Here is a 24,162-nt window from a genome sequence, read left to right as displayed (position 1 = left end):
TGAATAGGGCTGTGCCTCTTCTCACACAAAGGATTGTATACCCCCCTGTAGAGTGTCTGGAGCATGGGAAGGAAAGGTAGGTACATTGTGCACTTCAAAGTCCTCTCTTTGAAGTCTCACCCACTTTAAAGGCTCAACTGGATATAAGTACTGGACCCCAAGCCCCACCAAATCAGACCTTTACTGGAACCAAGGACATTCTGCCTGGAGAAGACTGCTGTGTTGCAGGAGTGACTGCCACTTTGCTACCTGCTTTGCTGTGCTTCCCTGCTGCCTGCTGCTTCTTGCCTAGGAGTGAGAAGGACTGGGCCTGCTCTCTACATCCTTGAACCCAAGTTTCTCCAAGAGCTTGCTGGCTTGTCCCCTGTTCTTGCAGTCTCAGGGAGATCAAAGACTGCCTGTAACTCTGCTGCTGCACCCTGCCATCTGTGAGTCCTACCCTTGCCTGAGGTGTCAATCCAGTCCTGGGCCTTAGAAGTGGGTTTGCCGCTGTTTCTCTGCAAACCCATTACGTAGGGCCCTCCAAAACCTACACATTGCAGAATTGACAACAACGCGGGACCAGACTGCGAGATTGCCGATCTTGAAAATGAAAGCCCTTCTCCTACAAGATATTTAGGTGAGTTGTTCTCTTAGCCAACCTTCCTGTTAGAAATTGGGTTTTTGGTTGGCTAGGGTATGCACCTAAGCCAGGCAGTACCCACCCACTCTAGTCAGGGTGGGGGAGTTACACACCCAAGCTTATCCCAGAGGCAATGTGTAAAGCGTATGCACAACACACACAACACAAGTGACACAATAAATGCACCACAAAGGAAACACCACAACAAGTTACATAAAAATAAACTGTACTGCATAAAACATCATTAAGACCAAACACTACATGTATCAATAAGATCCTGCTACCCAATCGGTTGTCAGAACATCACACAGGTTACTAGTACTCTACGAAACTAAGCCATAGCCAGGTAAACATATAGGTTACTGGTATTCTGTAACACAAGCAGTAGTCAGGTTATCATTATCACCAAGAATGCACGTCAGGAAGCATTTCCACATGGCCCATGTAATAGACAAAATATTATAGGAGGGACACACCCCTGAACCAATATCCGTCCTCACACACGAGGGGGCACACACAGCATCAAATGCAGCACATAATCAGTCACTCATCCTCAGCAAGAAGGTGCCCGCCTGTGCCCCGGGGGCATTACGTGAAGCACGTTCATCCGCACAACAAAAACAGCTTCTTTCGCTCTCTCCCGTGTCCTGGGGGTGGGGGGGGATTGCAATGTCACAGGGCACTTCCTTGCACCTTAGTAGGCAGAAATCAAAATAAAGCACTTGTGGCCAGGAATAAGGCACTGTTGCCCACAAAGCACTCTGAGCCCTCCACCAGGGCAATGGACATTTCCACTTATGCCCAGCAGAAGAAACAGCCCCAGGCCACAGAAAGGCAGGGGAACAGGGGGCATGCCACCCATCCCCTAGAGACAGCCGCGGGGCACAAGGATGCTGGGCCCAGGCAAGCACAAAGGCCTAGAAGAAAGCAGTGGCAGTACCTCTTCTTGATCTAGCAGGTCAGCACAACAGCAGGGCAGTACCAAGGCAGTTCCTGATGAGTCCTTCAGCAGCATCTAGTTCCAAGCCCATATAGGGCCATATTTATACTTTTTGACGCAAAAATTAGCGCCGGCTAACACCATTCTGAAGCGCCATGCGGGCGCCGTATTTAATCAATGACGTTAGCCGGCGTTAGCCGCCGGCGCTGCCTGGTGTGCGTGGAAAAAAACGACGTACACCAGGCAGCGCCGGCGTAGGGGGATATGGAGCTTGGGCGCCAAAAAATGGGGCAAGCCAGGCTGAGGCAAATTTTTCGCCTCAACCCGATTTGCGCCATTTTTTACAACTCCCAACCCCCATAGAAATGACTCCTGTCTTAGCAAAGACAGGAGTCATGCCCCCTAGCCCAATGACCATGCCCAGGGGACTTCTGTCCCCTGGGCATGGTCATTGGGCATAGTGGCATGTAGGGGGGCACAAATCAGGCCCCCCTATGCCACAAAAAAAAATAAAAAAAATGACTTACCTGAACTTACCTTAATGTCCCTGGGATGGGTCCCTCCAGCCTTGGGTGTCCTCCTTGGGTGGGCAAGGGTGACAGGGGGTGTCCCTGGGGGCATGGGAGGGCACCTCTGGGCTCCTTCAGAGCCCACAGGTCCCTTAACGCCTGCCTTTTCCAGGCGCTAAAAAACGGCGCAAAAGCGGCCGGATGTCATTTTTTTTTACCCGCCCACTCCCGGGCGTGAATTTTGCCCGGGAGTGTAAATACGGCGCACATGCCTCGGAGTAAATTTTTTAGACGGGAACGCCTACCTTGCATCTCATTAACGCAAAGTAGGTGTCCACGCTAAAAAATGACGCAAACTCCATGGACTTTGGCGCTAGACACGTCTAACGCCAAAGTATAAATATGGAGTTAGTTTTGCGTCGGAATTGCGTCAAAAAAAACGACGCAATTCCGGCGCAAACGGAGTATAACTATGCCCCATAGTGTCTAAAAAATGTGGGAGAAAACCCCTTGTACTTATACTCATTTTGCGCAGCTTCCACAAAAGGGGGAGAAGGGGTTCTAAATCACACTAACCGGTTCCAGGGCTGTCCCCTTTCTCATCTAGCACTGGCTCCAGACAAGAGCAGGGGGTGAAAGAGCCCTTTGTGTGAGGCCAGGGCACAGCTTTTACAAATGCAGGTGTGCTCCGCCTCTCCTCTCCTAGCCCAGGAAGACCATTCAATATGCAGAAGCACCCTTGTGACACCTCCACCCTCCCTGTGTACAGGCTGTCTGAAAAGTATGCACAAAGTCCAGCTGTCACTCTGCCCCAGACGTGGATTGGAGTCAAGCTGCAAACACCAGAGTCAAAAGCACAGAGAAATGCCCACTTTCTAAAAGTGACATTTCTATAATGGTATTAAATAATCCACCTACACCAGTAAGCAGCATTTTTTTACAACCATTACAACCATTCCAAACATGTCTAAGCCACCCCTTATGAAACAGCCAATACTACTTAAACATATGTTAGGGCATTTCCAATGCAATCCTATGAGAGAGGCAGCACTCAGTAGTGAGAAACTAGATAGGCTGTTTCTCACTACCAGGACGTGTAGTACATAAAGACATATGTCCTACCTTTTACATACACAGCACCTTGCCCATAGGGCTGGCTAGGGCCTACTTTAGAGGTGACTTACATGTAGTAAAAGGGGAGTTCTAGGCCTGGCAAGTAAATTTAGATGGCAGGTCCCTGTGGCAGTGAACTGTGCACGCAGGCTTTGTGGTAGCAGGCCTGAGACAGGTTTGAAAAGCTACTTCTGTGGGTGGCGCAAGTTGTGCTGGAGGCCTGCTAACAGCATTTAATTTATAGGCCCTGGGTATAGGGACACCACTATACAAGGGACTTACAGGTGGATTAAATGTGCCAAGTAGGTGTAAGACAATCATACCAAATTTAGAAGAGAGAGCACATGCACTTTAGCACTGATCAGCAGTGGTAAAATGCTCAGGAGTCCTAGAGCCAATAAAAGAGGTCAGAAAAAAACAGGAAGAGGAAGGCAAAAAATTTGGAGATGACCCCGCAAAAAGGGCCAGGTCCAACACTTCCCAATGGTAATGTATTCACCCCTAGAGTGAGATGAACTGCACTACCTCAGTTTCACTTGACCTAATCTTGGTGCTACTACCGATACCACCTATATCCTCTAACAACCTGTAAGTCCATGCCTTTGTAATTATTGAAATGAGTACCTGTCCCTCTATATCTACCTGCCACTTTATACCTTTTGTAATGATTGTAAGCTGCAACTGTTGCAAATTTGTATCTTTTGGAATTAAACCTGTTTTATTGTAAAGAGCTTCAATACCCCTAGGTAATATCTGCGCTATAAAAAATGCATAAATAATCAAATAAATAAATAAGTACAGAGACTCCGATAGAGAAAGGGAAGGGAGAGAGGCTAAGAAGTGCTAGAAGAGTAAATGACAAATATTTGAGAGAAAGTGAGAGAGAGAGATCATTGAGCAAAGAGAGACAGGAGAAAGAGAGGGAGCTGTGCATTTATTTGAGCTGAGCAAGAGAGAGATTGGAGAGCGAAGAAACAGAGAGAGAGAGGGGAGAAAGAGGTAAATAAGTGACAAGTGGGAATAAAGCTGAGCCAGAGGAGAAAAGTGAGTGATCAGAAGTGCGAACCAGGAGAGATGACAAGTGGAAGATAAAATAGCAGAGGAGAATAAGAAGAACCTATTAACAGACCAGTGCCTGAGAGGGAAAAGTTACAAAGAAACATCTAAGTGTGTGTCTGTGACGAGAGTGAGATCTAGAGTGAGGAATACGGCAGAGGAGCGGGTGACAGACGAGAGAGAGGGAATAGACAACCAGTGGAGAAGAGAGAGACTGTTACAGCGAGGAAAATGTAAGGCAGAAGTGAAAAAGAGAGAGAGAAAGTCTTTGGAGATAGGGGTAGACAGGCATTAGACACAAAGACAGGTGAGAAAGAGTGATGTACGGAGACAAGCGAAATAGAAAAAGGAGAGAAGAAAGAACCCGAAATAGGGGGCACGGGGGAAAGAAGATAAGATGAGGCGCAGGCAAATTTTCCGCTGTGCCCATGTATTCTTGGATAATTTCGCTAATTTTCTGTTATTCTTGTTATGCGAAATTCCTGAAATATTACAATTGCAGCACAGTGCGTAATCATGCACTGTTTACAGCAAACGTTTTGTGTGAGTTTTTCTGTGCTATTTTATATTGCAAAATATGTCCTTCTCATTCAAAACAGACATAGTGACTAATTTTGTACCAAAATATAGCAACTGAATGCTGTTTTCGATTGTTTGTAATTACGCAAAATGCTTTAATTTTTCTGAAATTTCACATAATTACACAAAAGCAAATTATGTGAACTTCGCACACCCTCTGTGTTACACTTACAGTGTGATTTACACTGCCGGACCTCCATCAAGTCCTGATCTCACAGTCACACTAAGGAACCCATTTTAATCCAAGCAGAACGATATCGCTGGGTGGGGCAAATGTACCCAGTGATGGAATCTATCTGGTAAAACCTAATGTGTTTCCAAGCATACCCTTCCCCCTGCTGAAAGAGAAAGAGTAGGATGAATATGTGCAAGGAAAGAGGCCCAGAAATCAGGAGACGTGCAGAATTGAACCTTGTAAATCTGGGTCCAGGATGGTTCCCCCAGTGTCTGGCCCATAACTCATCTTGGACGGTAACTTGGGTGGAGATGCTCGGAGTAATGGGATAGGCAAGAAGGAACAGCAAGGCAAGCAGCTGAGGACTGTGAGTAACCAGAGAGGGATGTAGGTACGAATATCACATTTCCTGCTTCTGTACCCCATTGCATTTCATATATTATTTTTTTGAAGCTGCATTTTCATTGATAAACATGTTGCATTTAGTGTTTGCATATGTATTACGTACGGCATTTGCTTTATAGTAAGTTGATAATGCCACAATTATTCGTGTATGTATTTGAATGGTTTATCACACTTCACAGAATTCAGTGAAAGTGCAACAAGGTTAATATGCTAATTCTTGCATTTTCCATCATCCTGCCAGAGGCCTGTCCTTCTCATAATAACCAGAAACGTGCAGATACTGGCACTGCGGTGATGCTTTGAAAGCTGTAGCCACTTGGCTTCTGGCACGACACTGGGACAATGCGGTTTCTGACATGTTAGTGGCACTACATTTCCCCCAGATTTAATATTGGGCTGCTTCTCCTCGGGCTGCACAAGACTTGTATTGGCATAGAGATCTTCAGGACACAATACTAAGCGTTGCTTAAAGCTGCAGACAATTCAACCTTAGAACCTTATAATGGAAGACAGCCAACCTTTTTCTGGCTCCTAATGGAAGCGAGAAGAACAATCAAGACTTTATTCCTAATCTGTCAACAATAAGGCCTGTGATATGACCCCTGTTTATCAATTCTCCTAAACCTCGGGGGTATTCGCTGCCTAGAAGAACCTTTGTCAGACCTCTAAAACGGAAATTGATACTGAAGGGTTTAATAAAACTAAGACAGGGTCAGGGCAACTTTTGAGGCTGGACACGTCAGCTAAAATGCTAGATGCTCACTTTAACGAAATGTTCTTTCTGAACTATTTATTAGTTCTGCTTTTTCACTTCATTTTCACTTTGAAATATTTCCAACAGTCATTTACATCGGCCATGTCTAAAAATCATTCCAGTTGATTGCAATTAAGGACCCATGCTATTCTTTGACAAATGCAATGACCATGAATGGCGTAAATGTGTAAACTTTGTCATTCTGTTATTTATTTTAATTAAAAAATGTAAACTATGCACTCCTATTACAATAATATAATTTGCTAACTTTGCTCTTTGGAAACGATCACCTGTGATCCCGTAAACTGCATGTGGAGACATGTACTCTGTAAAGTGCTCAGTTGGTGGCAGGGTGTTAGACCGAACTATATTAATACTACAGAAGAAAAGAAAATGTATCATGTTGTTTCTATAATCTGAAGTCTCCAAAGAGAAACACAAAAAGATGATGGAAGGAATGCTGAACATTGTCAAACATCCACCCCAGTCACAGATCTGGGTTAAATCCATCGTTTTATTTGCTCACATGCCACCCTAGTTAGGACCCAGCCATATGCAAATCAGTATTGACCCTCCTCCCCAAGGGAACAGCCCCGCCCGAACTGCCAGGCCAGGCCCTCCCTGGACCGAAATAAGCATCCTAGGACCGGTTTCTGGATATCATCCCTCATCAGCCAGGCAAGCTTGAATCCAGTGGCACAATGAGCACGGGTCCCACGTTTGGGCATACCCTTCCCACTTAGGGCGAGTACAGCAACAGAAAAAGATGAGAGATGGAATGCCGAACACTGTCGAACATTCACGCCCAGTCACAGATCTGGGTTAAATCCATCCGTTTTTTTGCTCACCATGCCACCCCATTTTGGACTCAGCCATAAGCAAATCAGTACTGACCCTTTTCCTCATGAGAACTGTCCAGCCCGAACTGCCAGGCCAGGTCCTCCTGGAACAGAAACAAGCATCCTGGGACCAGTTTCAGGGTACCGCCCCTCATCAGCCAGGCTAGCTTGGATCCAGTGGCACAGTGAGCACTGGACCCTGCTAACCAGAACTCGGTGCCAGTGCCCTGACCATAAAGGGAATGTTGAATTGGATGTACCCAAATGGAAACAGCAAATTTACCTGTAAGCCCCAAGTAAATAGTACCTTTGCATGTTCTGACAGCAAAACCCACAAAACAGTTGTTTTGACTGTGGAAAGACTTGGTTGCCCAATTGGCAAGTACAGGGTTACAAGCTGACCCCTCAGCTGTACTCCGGAATGGTGCGACCAAAGTAGGCACTCCACGGTATCAAACAACTTGTTACATTAAGCTTGACTTGTACCTCAAATAGAACTTAATGTCTCCAGAGCCCAGTCAAACCAGGAGGACTCCAAGGGCCAGCTGACTGGCCTCCTGTTCTCAGAACAGGGACACAACAGCTAAAGAAGCCTACTGGGGCAAGTTGGTAGTCCAAAGTTTTCAAGACACTACCACCACCACTGTACAGCACCGAGGACCAAGACCCGATGCACAGACCCAAGTTCGCTGAGCCTGGGAGTGCTGCCAGAGAGTTGCTGGGACCGTCAGAAGGCATATTATCGATTCAGGAAGGATTGGCTTGTGACCGCAACAACAGGTGACTGGACTTCGGCTAGACTGAAGAGGTCATCTAAATTCTTATAAAAGTACAGTCTATTTTTATAAATTGTTGTCGGATTTCTTGAGTGTTGTGTTGATTTCTTCTTCAATTGTTTTGGTGCTGTTTAAATGCTTCACAGTTGTTCCATTGTGTAAGTCTTGCTGCACAGTAGTGGTGTAACAAATCTTAAGGGCCCTATCTGCAAAATACATATTGCGTGCCCCCCCCACCAATGCTTCCGACCTAGTCAGGAGCTCTCAGGCTAGGGGCCTGCCGCCCAGAAAACAGTGAAGGAGGGGGTATTGTTACGCCACTGCTGCTCAGCTACCCAGAGTTGAGGTGAGAGTTTGACAGACAAAGCCCAAGGGTCCTAAAGGGGTTGGTAAGTGTATTACGTTGTGGGATTTCACAACCACACCATATAGTACAACCCATTTTCTAACAGTTCCATAGATAGAGCGATGCCAGAAAATCCCTGGGGTGATAAAGCAAAGATTGTCTGTAATTAATTAATCTTGAATAGGTGATGTGGTAAGAAAGAGCATCAAGAAAGACTTCACTTTCTTCAAATTTAAGATTGAATGAAAATCTCCAGTAAGTGTTTAGACAACACGGAGGATAGAATAGCAATCCAAGCCTCTTTCTGCCTATGTTACTGGAATAACTGCTGATTTGAGCAACAAGTTGTGGATTTCTTGAAGGAGACCCTGGCATCTTAAGGGCAATCAAAGCATTTGGGTAGATTGGAAGAACTCCAATGCAGCCTCCCAGAACTGTTTGAGATACCATGAGCAAATAACCTGGAGCAGTCAAAAGCTGCTTAGATGTTACAGATGTTCAAAGGTTGACTGCCTACTAAAGTGTAATAGTCATAATTTAGAGGTAGGAATTTTAGAGGGTAAACAAGTTGGGACCATAACTTGACAGCACAGGATGCACACCGGACAAGCCCCCTTCCACAAAAGGGGTAACCTAACCCTCTGAAGAAAAAATACAAGATTTAAATCTTGTTCCTCTGAACAGAGGGCTAAGAAGGGTCATCAATTTACAGCCCTCTGCACATTTCTATATTAGATTCTCAAGTTGCGACCCAAAAAGTTTGGATCTGGGAAGCAGACGATGACTTGATAACACATTCTGGAAATAGCCAGTTCTCAAAGACCACATCACAATGTGAAGCATAGGCACTAAAGAAGAACCAATGGCCACAGCTGCCACACCGGAATCAAAGGAAATGTCAGATAGGAACCAGACCTGTTGTGTTGTTACTTCATAGCATGGTGAGAAGAACAGTCTGGCCTTTAGAGTGTTTCATCAGCCAAGGCTTGGAAGTTGAGCAACAATGACTGTATCATATAGGTCTCATAAGTGTTGGTTTTAACAGAAGCAAACTAAGCACACTTGGCTATGCCCACTAATTTCTTCTCCACAACATCCGAAGAGTTCACCTTCATAACAGAAGGAAATTCCTTGTGGATCATGGCTAGAGAGTAATGCCAAGAGAGGAATCTGAGAAATACTGGTTGCTTAACTTCCTTCCATTCTCTGGGTCACAACTCTATGGATTGCACCTTGCGAAAGAGTACTTTCCAGATCCCTGTGCTGATATTGGCTTTAAAAGTAATCATCGACTGTAGGAGTAGAGCAGGGAAATCCAAGACTGTATATGCTGAAAACCTACGGATGAGTTGTGTCCCTGTATAGATCTTGCTCCTTCTCTTCTTCAAACATCTGGGTCCTGAGAATCCTCCCATCTGGTGTGTATGGGAGGGGCACAATCCTTACATGCATTGAAATCAACAGAAAATGTTTGGTTAATTTGGATCTGGAGAAGCTGGGGAGGTGGCAAACCTCAATTGTCAGGAGCAGGTTGGTATCCTCAGAAAGCCTCATTCCAAAACCAAAACTCACTTTTTTTTCAAACCCATCCCTCATGCAAACCCATAGAAAGTACAAACCATACCGCAGATACCCGTGATGTGGGATGAACAGCTGAAGAAGTGAAGGGGAAAAATGGGAGCTGCTGCAGATAGCCTTGCTATTGTAATAATACTGCTATAAACATGTGTTGGAAAAGGCGCTTTTTGTAGGGTTGTCCCCAAACCTTTTGCCTTCTTCCTCCTATTTTTTCAGGTCTGCTTTTGCTGGTTTATTGTCTCTGCGCACTTTACCACTGCTAATCAGTGCTAAGTGTAATTGCCCCCTATAGAAATTATACTGTTGATTGGTTTATCCATGATTGGCATATTTAATTTACTGGTAAGTCCCCAGTAAGGTGCACTAGAGTTGCCCAGGGCCTGTAAATCAAATGCTACTAGTAGGCCTGCAGCACTGGTTGTGCCACCCACATTAGTAGCCCGGTAACCATGGCTTAGACCTGCCACTGCAGTGTCTGTGTGTGCAGTTTTAAACTGCCAATTCGACTTGGCAAGTGTACCCACTTGCCAGGCCTAAACCTTCTCTTTTTATACATGTAAGGCACCCCTAAGGTAGGCCCTAGGTAGCCCCATGGGCAGGGTGCAGTATATGTTTAAGGTAGGACATGTACTGGTGTGATTTGCATGTCCTAACAGTGAAATACTGCCAAATTCGGTTTTCACTGTTGCAATGCCTGTCTCTCTCATAGGCCAACACGGGGGCTGCCTTTAAATAACTTTAAAGCGCGGATTCCCGTTGGGTGGAGATAGAAATATGGAGTTTCGGGTCTCTGAACTCACAATTTAAAAATACACCTTTTAGAGAAGTTGGTTTTTAGATTGTTAGTTTGAAAATGCCCCTTTTAGAAAGTAGGCATTTTCTTGCTTAATCCATTCTGTGACCCTGCCTGTTTGTGAATTCCCCGTCTGGGTCAGTTTGACAGTTGGCTGTTCACACCTCTCCTCTAGACAGTGACACTAAGGGGGCTGGGGGCAGCCTGCATATCCTGATGAGCCATCTGTGCTGGAAGGGAGGGGATGAGAGGTCACTCACACCTGAAAGGACTGTGCCTGCCCTCACACAATGCACACAATGCAGTCTCCGACGCCCTGGTGTGTGTCGGGCCTGGCCTGGAAAAGGAAGGATCTTGCAAATACTTGAGATTTTGCTTTGAAGTTTGCCAACTTCAAAGGCAGAAAGGGGTATAAGAAGAAGACCCAGAACCCCAGACTTTTAGAATCTTTCTGGAATCAAGAGGAACCTCTGCCAAGGAGAAGAGCTGAAGAGCTGGAGGAGAAGTACTGTACCTGTGCTGTGTTGCTTTGCTGGACTGGCCTGCAGTTGCAGCTTCTGCCTTAAAAGAGTGCAAAGGGTGAACTTTGCTGTGTGTCCTGCTTGAGAAAGTTCTCCAAGGGCTTGGAGTAGAGCTTGCCTCCTGTTGGAAGTCTCAGGGACACCAAAGACTTCAGTGTCCTCGACCTGCAGCACTGGGAACTTTGTGTTCTGCGCTGTACAAGAAGGAAAACCACTGCGCCGCCGCCAACAAAGCCACTGGCCTGCACCATGACCTGCCGACTCCACACAGAGTCGCACTGCCCCGCTTCGCACCGTGAACCTGGTCTCATCGACGCCATCATCAGACGACTTTACCGAGCCGATGCTCGCACCACGACCTGTGGGCCCTGCACTCCGGCATCGCCTGCTCACACTGCAGCCTGGGCCTCCCCGACACCGCCGCTCCTGCTGACACCGGTGCCGCTGCCTGCACCGTGGCTTGTGGACACCACTTGTGAGGAGCATGAAGCACTGTCCCATCCTGCACCGCAGCCCTGGTCCACCGACGCCAGCACCATCGACTCCAGTGTCGTCACCAGGCATCCCTGCCTGCACCATGGCCTGTGGACACCCCTCGTGAGGGTCACGAAGCACCGTCCCGCACCACAGGCTTCGACCTACCGATGACAGCGCTTCCACAACGATGACGATGATGCCTGCACTGTGACCTGTGGACACCGCACGTTGCACCGCCCCGCTTCACACCGCAGCCCCGACGCCATCAATGCCAGCACACCTGACTTCATCAGCCCCGAGTTCAATCCGCAAGGTGTGTGACTTCAAGGGCCCGACGACTCCTGCACTGACTCTGGAACTGACACCGCAACATCAGCGACGTCACTCTTTGGAGCTCACCGCGGGGATTACAACGCCCTCCAAATCCAAGGTACTGTTTGTTGGTCTTCCTGACACCGTAGGTGGCCCATGACGCTGCGGCCAGCCTGAACTATTGGTTTTGTTGCTCACGATTCCGTGATAGCTCCAGGTGGAGCTATGGACTTCAACAAACTGTATTTTTGAGTAAATCTTGCAGAATTCGTATATTCATTACTGTATGTTGGATTTTTATCGTATTTGGTCTTGTTTTAAATAGATAAATATTGGCTATTTTTCTAAAACTGGTGTGGTGTCCTTTCGCAGTGTTTTCGCTGTGTTACTGTGTGTTATGTGCAAATCTTTACACATTGCTTCTGAGATAAGCCTGAGTGCTCGTGCCAAGCTACCAAGAGGGTGAACAGGGGTTATCTGAGCGGGTATCTCCCTTATCCTGACTAGAGTGAGGGTCCCTACTTCGGCAGGGTGCAAAACCACTGCCAACTAGAGACCCCATTTCTAACAACATGCCACATGTGGTGGCTGAATAAACCCGCAGGGGCTGCAGTCCCTTAACAACATGCATAGAAAACATTTTCTAGTGAACACAGACAATATATGGATAGGAAAGGCAGTAAATGCAAGAGCATAACAGGAAGCATTGGATGTTGTTTGGGTTGTATTCCCTCTTTAGGGATTAGAGAAAGAGGAAGAAGTTAAGCAGGGGTCGGCCGAATGTAGGGCAGAGGTTTGAAAAAGTGGTTTTATATGGCACAAGATAAGCCTCTTAGTGAAGGGACTAGCACAATGAAAACATTTGAAGTGTTAATAAAGAATGTCCCTTTTCACTTTCCAATTTCTTTCAATTCCACATTTTCAACATTCATAAAATACTTTCTGAAATAAAAGTACTTCACTAGACAAGCACACAGTTTGTAATCAGTTTTCATATTAATTTGCAAAGACTGCTATACATTTTCAGCATGTATGCAAGAAATTTATCAATGGAGTTAAACTACTGAGCGTTTTCCGGATTTGACTCACCACACTTAGTATTCCATAAGTTGCGACTGCCAGAATCGGTGCAGCCAGAGAAAAGGCCAAGAGGTGTTTCTGAATTTGGGTTTTCTCCAAGCCAGCATGCATCAGGAAGGTAACAAGGCCGAATGCAGCAGGGGCCTACAAGACACGAACAGTGTGCTCTTAACTGAAAGCAGTTACAGGGCAGTTAAGGAGAACCACAGTGTTTATTTACAATAACAACTTGGCCTTCTGCACGTTATGGACGAAGGGCCAACCTTTCATCACACTTTGCTTCTCATTATAAAGATACGTTTGTGAAATGGAATGGGAAACATTATTAATGGAGAATGTCCGCCATTTTTGTGACTCCACCATCTAGAACTCCATCAGGTTTGCATACTTTAACCTTCTTGACTGTCCTTTCAGCACTTTAAGCCCCACAACACAGACAGATAGGTCTGAACCTGTAAATGACTTGCTAGCCTTCTGGCCCTACCATCAGAGATACTGCTGACGAAAGCAGTTACAATTTCTGGCCCCAGACGACATGGTTTTGAGAGAGAGGTAAAAGTAGACTGCCTTTCTCTGCATCTTGTTTTTAAACAACAATTATGTGATCTGATTGTACACTATTTGGCACTTTCGTTTGGAATTAAAGTGCTTTCCAGCTGGACACCACCAGGCCTTTCCTCTCATGTGAGCCACAATTTTTTATTTTATTGGGGAAAGCGCTGGTAATAGTTGAGCAAGTTAGTTTGTGTTGCCCCCAGGTATAAAGAAGCAACATCTTACAGTAATATGAAAGCTGGGAAGGGGTCCTTTGCTGAACAGGCTGCTTTGGCGGCATGAAGATGTACCCTAAAAAGAACAGTGCGTTGCAAAAGAATCAGAAGGGGAAGTTTGTGTTGTAAGTACTGAACCTAAAGGTAAACACAGAAAATATTTCATAGTAGATAGGTCGGTTAAAGTACGAGTGGCATTTCTAAGAAAACTTGTGTGCGTGCATATCTTTACTTTGTGAACAAAGCTGTAAATCCAACAGCATGTTAGCATGACAACAAAGTGAAACAAATTGTGCACAAGGGAGATTAGTGAGAAGCGAAGGCAATAAAGCAGCATGGACCTCGCAACAAAAACAATTCAAACAAGCATTGGGAAAGTGAAAAGGTCGGACTTGGTCGAGCTGGTGCAATGATTTTTTTTTAAATTATTATTTTGAATTTATGCCTCAAAAAGTAAAAGAAAACAAAACATGCCTCCACCTAAACATGGCTGCAATATAAATTTTAAATTTAAAACCTGCACTGATGTTACTGTTTTATTAGTGACGTAAAAATAAAGCTTTTCAGTTTTGCCAACATTTTAGTATTATTTTTTGTAAAGAAGTGTCACGGTTTTCAATGGTCTTACCGTCGAAGCTGAGAGGCGTAGGGGAACGATCCTTGTTCCAGTAGGTTCTGCTCTGGCCGAGGTAGGGGCGACCCCTTCCAGTAGCCACGGTGCTGTTTGGTATGAGCAAACCACTACAGTCCGTGCCCTCCAGAAGGAGTCCCAGAGGAAAAACCCCAGTAGGGTAAAAAACCTCCACAGGAACTCCCTGAAATGAAAGGAGGACACCAGGGCGTTAGGATCGAGGATCAGGAAGACTGGAAAACAAGGCAGGACAGGAACAGACAGGATTCGCAGGAGGAGATCAATCAGAGCATGACTACCACCAAGGAGTGTTGCAACGCAATGGACAAGCAGTTGGAATCCCCTTATATACCCCTGGACAGGAAGTAGGAAACAGGAAGTAGAACACCACCATCTTGGATTGGGGAGAAGACAACAATAGTGAATGAGGTATGTGTGTTTAACAATGCATGCTGGGCAGACAGGAAGTGGTCAGCATGCTGGGAAAAAGAGAGACAAGTATAAAGTACCCCAAGTGTAAGGGTTCGGTTTGATCCAGGAACATCGGTAAGTGGTTGGCAGGAAAAGGACATGCAAGAAGAATGTTAAGCGCAAACAGCGCTGATGCGGCCATGCCTGAACCCCCTCGGGGTCTCAGGCTCTGCCGCTTCTGCCTTTACGGCAGAACTTAAAATAGGGCAAGCGGCGAGTGCCGCGACCCCTAGACCGGCTCCCTGGAGCCTCCATGGCTCCCGCCCGGGCCGCGGCAACCCCCGCGACCTGAGCGTCGGCCGCGGCGCTCTCCGCGACCCGGGCGCCGGCCACGGCAGAATAAACGTGCTGCGCCGCGGTAACCGGAGCCCGCGGCCGCGGGGAGCGTCGCGGCATAACAGTATGCCCCCCCCCGAGGCCCCGGGTTTGTGAGGGAAGAGCCGAAAAAAGCGGCGGAGCAAAAGAGGAGCATGGACTGAAGAGGCATCCTCCCAAGAACACTCACTCAAAGGGTATCCCTTCCAATGAATAAGGTATTGGAGGCGCCCATGGAAAAACCGAGAGTCACAGACCTCCTGAACTTCGTACTCAGGCACATTGTCAACCAACAGAGGAGGGGGACAGGGCAACTGCCTATGAAAAAGATCAGGACGGTAAGGTTTCAATTGCGAGACATGAAATACCGGGTGGATCTTCCATGTCCGAGGTAGGCGAAGACGCACAGACACTGGGTTGATTCTTTTGAGAATTAGAAAGGGACCATAAAAGCGGGGTTTGAATTTGTTTTGGGTGAGTCGGAGAGGTAGGAATCTAGAGGAGAGCCAGACCTTATCATGGACCTGATATAGAGGAGCCGCACAGCGTCTCCTATCTGCTATCTTCTTCATGCGGGACTTGGAGGACACAAGGTTGGAATGGATAATTAGTTGTATACCCCGTAGCTGTCGAACGTAGGAGGAGATGGCGGGAAGATTGGAGTTGTCTCTCAGGGGAGTTGGGAAGGCCCTGGGATGGAAACCGTAAGAGCCATAGAAAGGAGAGACCTTAGAGGCACTGTGTAGAGAGTTGTTATAAGAGAATTCTGCAAGCGGTAAGTAGGGAGCCCAATTACTTTGTGTAGCGTTACAGAAGCTACGTAAGTACTGTTCAAGACCCTGATTGAGTCGTTCCGTTTGTCCATTGGTTTGTGGGTGGAACCCGGATGATAAGGCCACCTGGATCCCCAAGGTCTTGCAGAATTGATTCCAGAATCGGGAGATATATTGAGGACCCCTGTCCGATATAATAACTTGGGGTAACCCATGTAGCCTGAAGATTTCTTGAGTAAAGATCTGACTTAACTCCTTTGCCGTTGGTAACTTTCTCAAGGCCGTGAAGTGGGCCATCTTGGTGAAGGAGTCCACAGTTACCATTATGACGTGGTTTCCCATTGAGGAAGGTAATGCGCACATAAAATCGGTGGATATGGTATGCCATGGGCCTGGGGGAACAGGTAATGGGCGAAGTAACCCCACAGGTCTGGTTCGGGGTGTCTTGGCTTGAGCACACGTAGGACAGGATAACACATATGCCTCAGTGTCAGCCTTGAGAGTTGGCCACCAGAAAGAGCGAAGCAAAAGATCTTGAGTGGCTTTCATTCCTCGATGACCTGCGATAGGGGAATCATGGCACATACGTAAAGCTTCGATTTGCACTGCTTTAGTGGGTAAAAACAGGGCCTTATCACGATAATAATAGTCATGATCTGTGTGCAGCTGCGGACGTAACTTTCTTAGTTCTGTTTCGTGTAGACGGGCATATTCGGACTTGACTTGATCTAAAAAAGTCTGTGCTACCCCTATGATTTTGTTGTTGTCAAATAAGTTTTGAACCGCGGAATCACCGCACCCAGGGTAACGTCGGGACAGGGCATCCGCTAGGATGTTCTGAGAACCAGGGATGTAGGTGATATAGAAGTCATATTGGCTGAAGAAGAAGGCCCATCGAGCCTGCCGGCTATTTTGGCACTGAAAATTTCTTAAGCACTGTAGATTTCTGTGATCGGTCCGGGCTTCAAAGGGTTCCTTTGATCCCATCAAGAAGTGTCTCCATTCGGTGCACGCGACTTTTAAGGCGAGTAATTCGCGTTCTAGCACAGAATAGTTTCGCTCAGAATCAGATAGAATGTGTGATAGATAAAATAAAGGGTGTTCTAGGTCATCATCGTCTTGTTTTTGTAACAGGGCAGCCCCAATGGCTCTTTCTGAGGCGTCTGTGACAACAATGAATTGTTTGCTGGTGTCTGGGTGTCGAAGAATAGGGGCTTGAATAAAGGCTTTCTTTAAGTCCTGAAAGGCTGACTCAGCGCCTGGTGTCCAACAAAACCCTTTCTTTAGATGTTCCTTTTTGAGGGTTTGAGTAATGAAACTGGTTCTCTGGGCAAAGTCTGCTATGAACTGTCGGTAGAAGTTGGCTTGCCCCAGAAAACATTGAGTCTCCTTGATGGAAGAAGGAGATGGCCAATTCAATATAGCCTGTACTTTGTCTGAGTCCATGGCAACTCCGGTCTGGTTTATACAGTATCCCAGGTATTTGACTTCTATCTGATCAAACTCGCATTTTTCAGGCTTACAGAACAAACGATGTCGTCGGAGTCTCTCTAAGACTTGGCGAACGTGCTTGGAATGTTCCTCTGGATGAACCGAATAGATTAGGATATCGTCAAGATACACCACCACTGTTTGTTGCAAAAGATCAGAAAAGATAGAATCCATGAATCTTTGAAAGATGGACGGGGCATTAGTGAGTCCGAATGGCATTACTCTATATTCGTAGTGACCAAAAGGTGTTCTAAAGGCGGTCTTCCACTCATCACCTTCTCTGATTCGTAGTAGATGATAAGCTCCTCGGAGATCCAACTTGGTGAACCTCTTGGCTCCTCTGACTGCTTCTAAGATGTCCTTTATGAGGGGTAACGGATACCGGTCTTTAATAGTGATCCTGTTTAACCCTCTGAAATCAATACAGGGACGCAAATCTTTGGTTTTCTTTGGTACAAAGAAAAGAGGAGCCCCGGCGGGTGAAGAGGAGGGAGTTATCAACCCACTTTGTAGATTCTCATCTAGGTACTCTTTCAAAATTTGTTTCTCTGCTTCTGTGAGAGAGTACATCCGCCCAAAAGGAAGTACTGTGTCTGGTTCTAAAGGAATGGCACAGTCGTATTCTCTGTGGGGTGGCAGTTCAGGCTTTTCTGGCTTCTGGAATACATCGATATAGTCCTGATAATATCTGGGAACTCCCTGTAGGACATTAATGGATCCTCCCACCTGAGAAGGTGCTGTTGAGAGACTTTTTGGGGACCAATAATCCTCGGCCGGATAGCAGTGGTGTTGACAAAAATGGGAGGATAACGAAATGGTTTTTGTTTCCCAGTTGATGTAAGGATTGTGCCGTACAAGCCATGGAATCCCCAGGATCATGACGTGGTGTGGTGATGAAATTAAGTCAAACGAGAGAATCTCCTGGTGTTTTCCAAACTGTAAACAGAAGGTAGGGGTGGTATATTGTACAGGTCCAGAGGCCAAGAGTGACCCATCAACGGTATGTACCTGTTCTGGTACTTCTTTGGGTATTTGTGTTATCTGTCGTTCTTTGGCCCAGGTTTCATCTAAATAGAGGCCACTGGCTCCGCAGTCCAATAAGGCCAAAGTTCTTTCTTCCCGGCCATCAGTTAAATGGAGGGTAACTGGTAAGAGAAAAAGAGCAGTTCCTTCCTCCCTGGAAGAGCAAATAGAAGGTATATCACGATATCCCGTCCTCACCCTTCTTACTGAGGACGGGAGTTGGCGTTTCCCAAGGGCTTGGTTGGACGAATGGGGCAAGCGCGAATTAGGTGACCAGCTGCACCACAATATAGACAAAGCCCCTTCCTTCGTCTATGTTCCCTTTCACTGGTGGATAAAGGTCCGCAAGCTGTGTCAATCTGCATGGGCTCTTCCTCGGTATTCCCTTTGGATTCAGGACGGACTTCCTCGGTACGATGGGCGAAGGGACGAGATGGTACTGAGTGAGAAGGCAAACGACTCTTCTTTTTCTCCATTCTTCGTTCATTCAACCGATATTCTATCGTTAGTGCCTGGTCCATCAATCCTTTGAGGTTTTCTATTCTGGCAGAATGCACTAGTTCATCCTTGATGTCCTCTCTGAGACCTCTACGGAAGAGTGTCACCAAGGTATGTTCCACCCAGGTTGTTTCTGCTGCTAATTGTCTGAAACGGGTGATGTATTGTAATACATCTTGACTCCCTTGTTGGACTTCGCAAAGAGCCTCTTCTGCTGACGCCTCGAGTCCAGGGCGTTCAAACATCTGTTTAAAAGTAGTGATAAAGGTGGAATAATTAGATAGACAGGGATCGTTTCTGGTTACTAGAGGTGTGGCCCAAGCCAAGGCTGGCCCTGATAAGGCACTAATCAAATACCCCACCTTGGTCTTATCTTGTACAAATTGCGAGGGGCGAAAGGCAAAGTACACCGTCAAGGCGTCCAGGAATTCTTTTAATGTGGTGGGATCCCCGGAAAATCGAGGTGTAGAGGTGGCTACTGCAGGGGCATCTGTGGTCCTGGAGGCAAAGGCTTGTCGATAAACAGTATTCTCAGTACGTAATTGCTGGAGTTCTTGAGCCTGTTGTTGTATCGTCGCCAGTAGGTCCTGGTTAGTAGGTTCCGTGTTTGCCACTGGGTTATCCATAGTACCGGACTGCAACTGGAATTTTTGGCGTTGCAATATGTCACGGTTTTCAATGGTCTTACCGTCGAAGCTGAGAGGCGTAGGGGAACGATCCTTGTTCCGGTAGGTTCTGCTCTGGCCGAGGTAGGGGCGACCCCTTCCAGTAGCCACGGTGCTGTTTGGTATGAGCAAACCACTACAGTCCGTGCCCTCCAGAAGGAGTCCCAGAGGAAAAACCCCAGTAGGGTAAAAAACCTCCACAGGAACTCCCTGAAATGAAAGGAGGACACCAGGGCGTTAGGATCGAGGATCAGGAAGACTGGAAAACAAGGCAGGACAGGAACAGACAGGATTCGCAGGAGGAGATCAATCAGAGCGTGACTACCACCAAGGAGTGTTGCAACGCAATGGACAAGCAGTTGGAATCCCCTTATATACCCCTGGACAGGAAGTAGGAAACAGGAAGTAGAACACCACCATCTTGGATTGGGGAGAAGACAACAATAGTGAATGAGGTATGTGTGTTTAACAATGCATGCTGGGCAGACAGGAAGTGGTCAGCATGCTGGGAAAAAGAGAGACAAGTATAAAGTACCCCAAGTGTAAGGGTTCGGTTTGATCCAGGAACATCGGTAAGTGGTTGGCAGGAAAAGGACATGCAAGAAGAATGTTAAGAGCAAACAGCGCTGATGCGGCCATGCCTGAACCCCCTCGGGGTCTCAGGCTCTGCCGCTTCTGCCTTTACGGCAGAACTTAAAATAGGGCAAGCGGCGAGTGCCGCGACCCCTAGACCGGCTCCCTGGAGCCTCCATGGCTCCCGCCCGGGCCGCGGCAACTCCCGCGACCTGAGCGTCGGTCGCAGCGCTCTCCGCGACCCGGGCGCCGGCCACGGCAGAATAAACGTGCCGCGGTAACCGGAGCCCGCGGCCGCGGGGAGCGTCGCGGCATAACAAGAAGACAAAAATATGTAAAGACCTAACCAAGCCCTAAAAATGCAGCCTGCTACAATATTACAATGTCACGTACACACTTTATAACAGCAGTTACAGTGTAATAGCATACGCTGGATTGTGGTAGAGTGGAATGGTGTATACTGCAGTAGAGTGCCGTAGAGTGGAGAGGAGTACAGTGGAATAGCTTAGAAGGCAATGCTACACACTCAAGTGACACAGTGAAATAGCACTGAGTAGAAAAGCGTAGAGTGCAGTGTTGTAGAGTGGAGTTGTGTACAGGGGAATAGCATACAGTGGGGAGTAGCATACAATGGAGGGGCATACAGTGAAGTGGCGTAGACTGGAGAGTCATAGAATAGAGTGATGTACAGTATAAAAGTGTAGAGTAGAGTGGTGTGGAGTGGTGTACAGTGAATTAGCATACACTGTAGCGGTGTATAGTACAGTGACGTACAGTGGAGTGTTTTACAGTGGAATAGCATAGAGTGGAAGTGCTCTGAGTGGGGTGGCGTAGAGGGCACTCTGTTAATTGAAACAGACGTAACATGAACATACTTGAACGGATGTAAACGTTATGTGGCAGTATATGAGGATGAGAAGTCAGCATGTGATTGCCTAATGGCTGTGGTCACCAAAAGTAAAAGGCAGCCACATAGTGTCTATCACAGTTTTGCTGTGTTCTGCCTTTCACTGCATTCTGAGTCTTAGCTATAGGTAAGGATTGGATCTTATTGTTGTTCACTACCTATTACCACTTTACTTAAGCGGTAATAGGTAGAGAATTGTATTTATAATTTTCTATATATTTTTATAGCAGTCTAGCGAGGACTGCACATTTTTTTGATTTGTAATTTGTATGTATTAACACGTTTCTCAGTAGACCTTTTTGTGCATTATGTTAAAAATAGAAAAATTACTTTAGTATACTATGGGGGTCATTACAACCCTGGCGGTCGGTGTTAAACCGGCGTTAAGACCGCCAACAGGCTGGCGGTCTTACTTTGGGGAATTATGACCATGGCGGTTACCGCCATGGTCATCCGCCGGTTCTACGTTCCGCCCGCTGGGCTGGAGACCTGGGTCTCCAGCCTGGCGGCCGTCACTATACCGCCGGCGGTATTTGGACCCGGCTTACCGCCGTGGATTTCCAGCGGTTTGAACCGCCATGAAATCCATGGCAGTAAGCACTATCAGTGCCAGGGAATTCCTTCCCTGGCACTGATAGGGGTCTCCCCCACCCCCACCCCGACTCCCTCCCCTATACCCCCCACCACCCCTGCCACCCCCCAAAGGTGGCAGGATCCCCCTCCCCACCCCCACCCCCAACATCACATCACCCATACCCACAGGACACGAACGCAGGCACCACCTACTCACTTACACGCACACACGCCGACATACATGCCTACATCCACACACACAGTCAGACACGCACACCCACATTCAAACATGCAAGCACACATCCATACAGACATACCCACAGACATACACGCAATCATTCCCATACACAAAACACCCCCGCAAGCATACACGCACTCACACAACCCCTCTACATACACACACGCACACCCCCATGCACCCACACAACACACAACACCCCTCCACCCCCCTCCCCTCACGGACGATCGACTTACCTGGTCCGACGATCCTCCGGGAGGGGACGGGAGCCATGGGGGCAGCTCCGCCAACACCACACCACCAACGGAACACCGCCACGGCGAATCACAGGACATGATTCGCTGGGCGGTGTTCTGTTGGCGTGGCGGTGGAGGTGGAGCAACCTCCACTTCCCCGCCTCCCACCAGTATGGCTGTTGGCGGCTCTCTGTCGGTAAAAGGACGGAGAGCTGCCAACGGTCATAATAGGCCGAGCGGAAAACCGCCACCACTGGCGGTCTTCCGCACGGCGGTCCCTCGGCGGTCTTCAAAAAAGACCGCTGAGGTTGTAATGGCCCCCTATATCTGTAAAACTATAATGTATTACAGTGTATATTTCATTTTTAACATACTTTTATTTTATTTTTTTGATACTGAGGTACTCCATATTTTCATAAATCTATAGAAGCGTATAAATGTTTTTCCCTATCTATTACCACTAGTGGTAACAGGTAGGGGAAAAATACCCAACCTAATACTTACCTAGGCCTGAAGGAGCAATTCAGAACACAGGCAAACTAACCCTGAAAACAACATGGCTGTCTTTAACTTTTGTAAAGGCAGTCATTAGCCAATCACATAATGACTTGTCAATGCTCTGTTCCGCTGTACTACTGTGAAATACCACGAAATGCTGGAAAATTTTGTGAAAATACCACAACAGATATAATTACTTTAAAATGCCTTATAACGTATGTACTACTAAGACTAATCCTGCCAAATTTCCTGGAAATCTGTTCAGCTGTTTTTGTGCTACAAAAAGGGGCGCAAAGTTATTAAGGGGCAAAAATATGAGGAACTTCTGTCTCTGGTAACCCTAACTACTGCCACTCTTACATATATTTATATATTCACTGAAGAAAATCAAAGGTTAAATAGATGTGTTATAGTTAAGTGTAAATGTCAGTTAAAACATAGGGCCTCATTATGAGTTTGACAGGCGGCGGAGGCCGCCAACCAAACTCTTCTTGCCATCAGAGTTTCCGCTCGCCGGCCCTTGTGGTGAAAAGGGCCTTAACATTGCAGCCGGCTCCTATGTGGCGGTATGGCAGGTGCAGCAGCACCTCTCTGTAAATCAGGCACTAGAATGTGCAATGGGGCTGTGCATGGGGCCTCTGCACTGCCCACGCCAAGTGCACGGGTAGTGCAGGAACCCCCAGGTCCCACCCTCCCCCGAATCCCCCTTTTCGCCAGCCTTTCCATGGCAGTGTAAACCGCCATGGACAGGCTGGGGACTCGTAATCCCCAGGGCAGTGCCGCTTGCAGATTACAACTGCCGGGACGCCAAGCTGCAGGCTAGCGGCAGCCTGGCGTTGGACCAGCCACGCCACGGTCATAATGTTGCAGTCGGACTGCCACTTTGGCAGTGGTCCTACTGCAACCGTGACCCTGACGGTCTGGTTACCACCAGGGTCATAATGAGGCCCATAATGTTTTAAAGTAACAAAACCACTGAGATTCACCTTCAAGTAACTACAACTTGTGCACTAAAGTATCTATAACTTGCATGCCCACCATTCAGGGTTGTTGTCAATGATTCAATTTCAGATGTTGCAAAGATGTTATCAATGATGTCATAGAGCATGTCATGAGCGATTTAACATGTGAGGTAATTAGCAGTGTATGGCAAGGGCACGACCTATAGTTTCTTTAGGGCACGTGTTATAGCTACTTGAGATAAATATAACTAGCGAAATTCAGTGGTTTTGTTAGTCTGCAACATTGTCTTAACTGACAATTACACCCAACAGTAATGTCCCTTTAACCTTTGCTTTTTCAGAGAATCTTTAAGGTATTTAATGTAAAGATGATATTTCAATTTCTAACCAAAAAGTCACTTCAATCTTCCATTTTTTCAATTAATTTATACGTTTTTTTGTAACATGAAGTAAGATGTTCGTCACTGTGCAACTGACTCCTCTTCCCCCCAAGGTGCCCAACCCCTGCCACTCAAGGCCTTCTGCCAGGCCCTGAGCACAAGCCAAGCGGGCATCCAACCCCATTTGTTTTAATATACAAATATAAAGGGAATGTCTATTGGTTTAATGTGGATGTGAGCACACTAACATATATAAAGCAGACCTATTGACTTTGTAAAAAAT

General features: G+C 46.8%; 1 protein-coding gene across 1 annotated transcript in view; it reads right to left on the bottom strand.

The window, feature by feature from the left end:
- Positions 1–24,162, bottom strand: part of LOC138295494 (zinc transporter ZIP9-like) — a 156,253-nt gene that overhangs the window by 6,689 nt on the left and 125,402 nt on the right. Inside the window, exon 6 of the mRNA XM_069233835.1 lies at positions 12,885–13,019. Within this exon, the coding sequence (XP_069089936.1) occupies positions 12,885–13,019 (135 nt within the window). The remainder of the gene's footprint in view (positions 1–12,884; positions 13,020–24,162) is intronic.

The sequence above is a fragment of the Pleurodeles waltl genome, chromosome 5 (genome assembly GCF_031143425.1).
Source record: "Pleurodeles waltl isolate 20211129_DDA chromosome 5, aPleWal1.hap1.20221129, whole genome shotgun sequence".
NCBI classification, from domain to species: Eukaryota; Metazoa; Chordata; class Amphibia; order Caudata; family Salamandridae; genus Pleurodeles; species Pleurodeles waltl.
The sequence above is the reverse complement of the archived record's forward strand: the minus strand, read 5'-3'. Positions and strand labels throughout refer to the sequence as shown.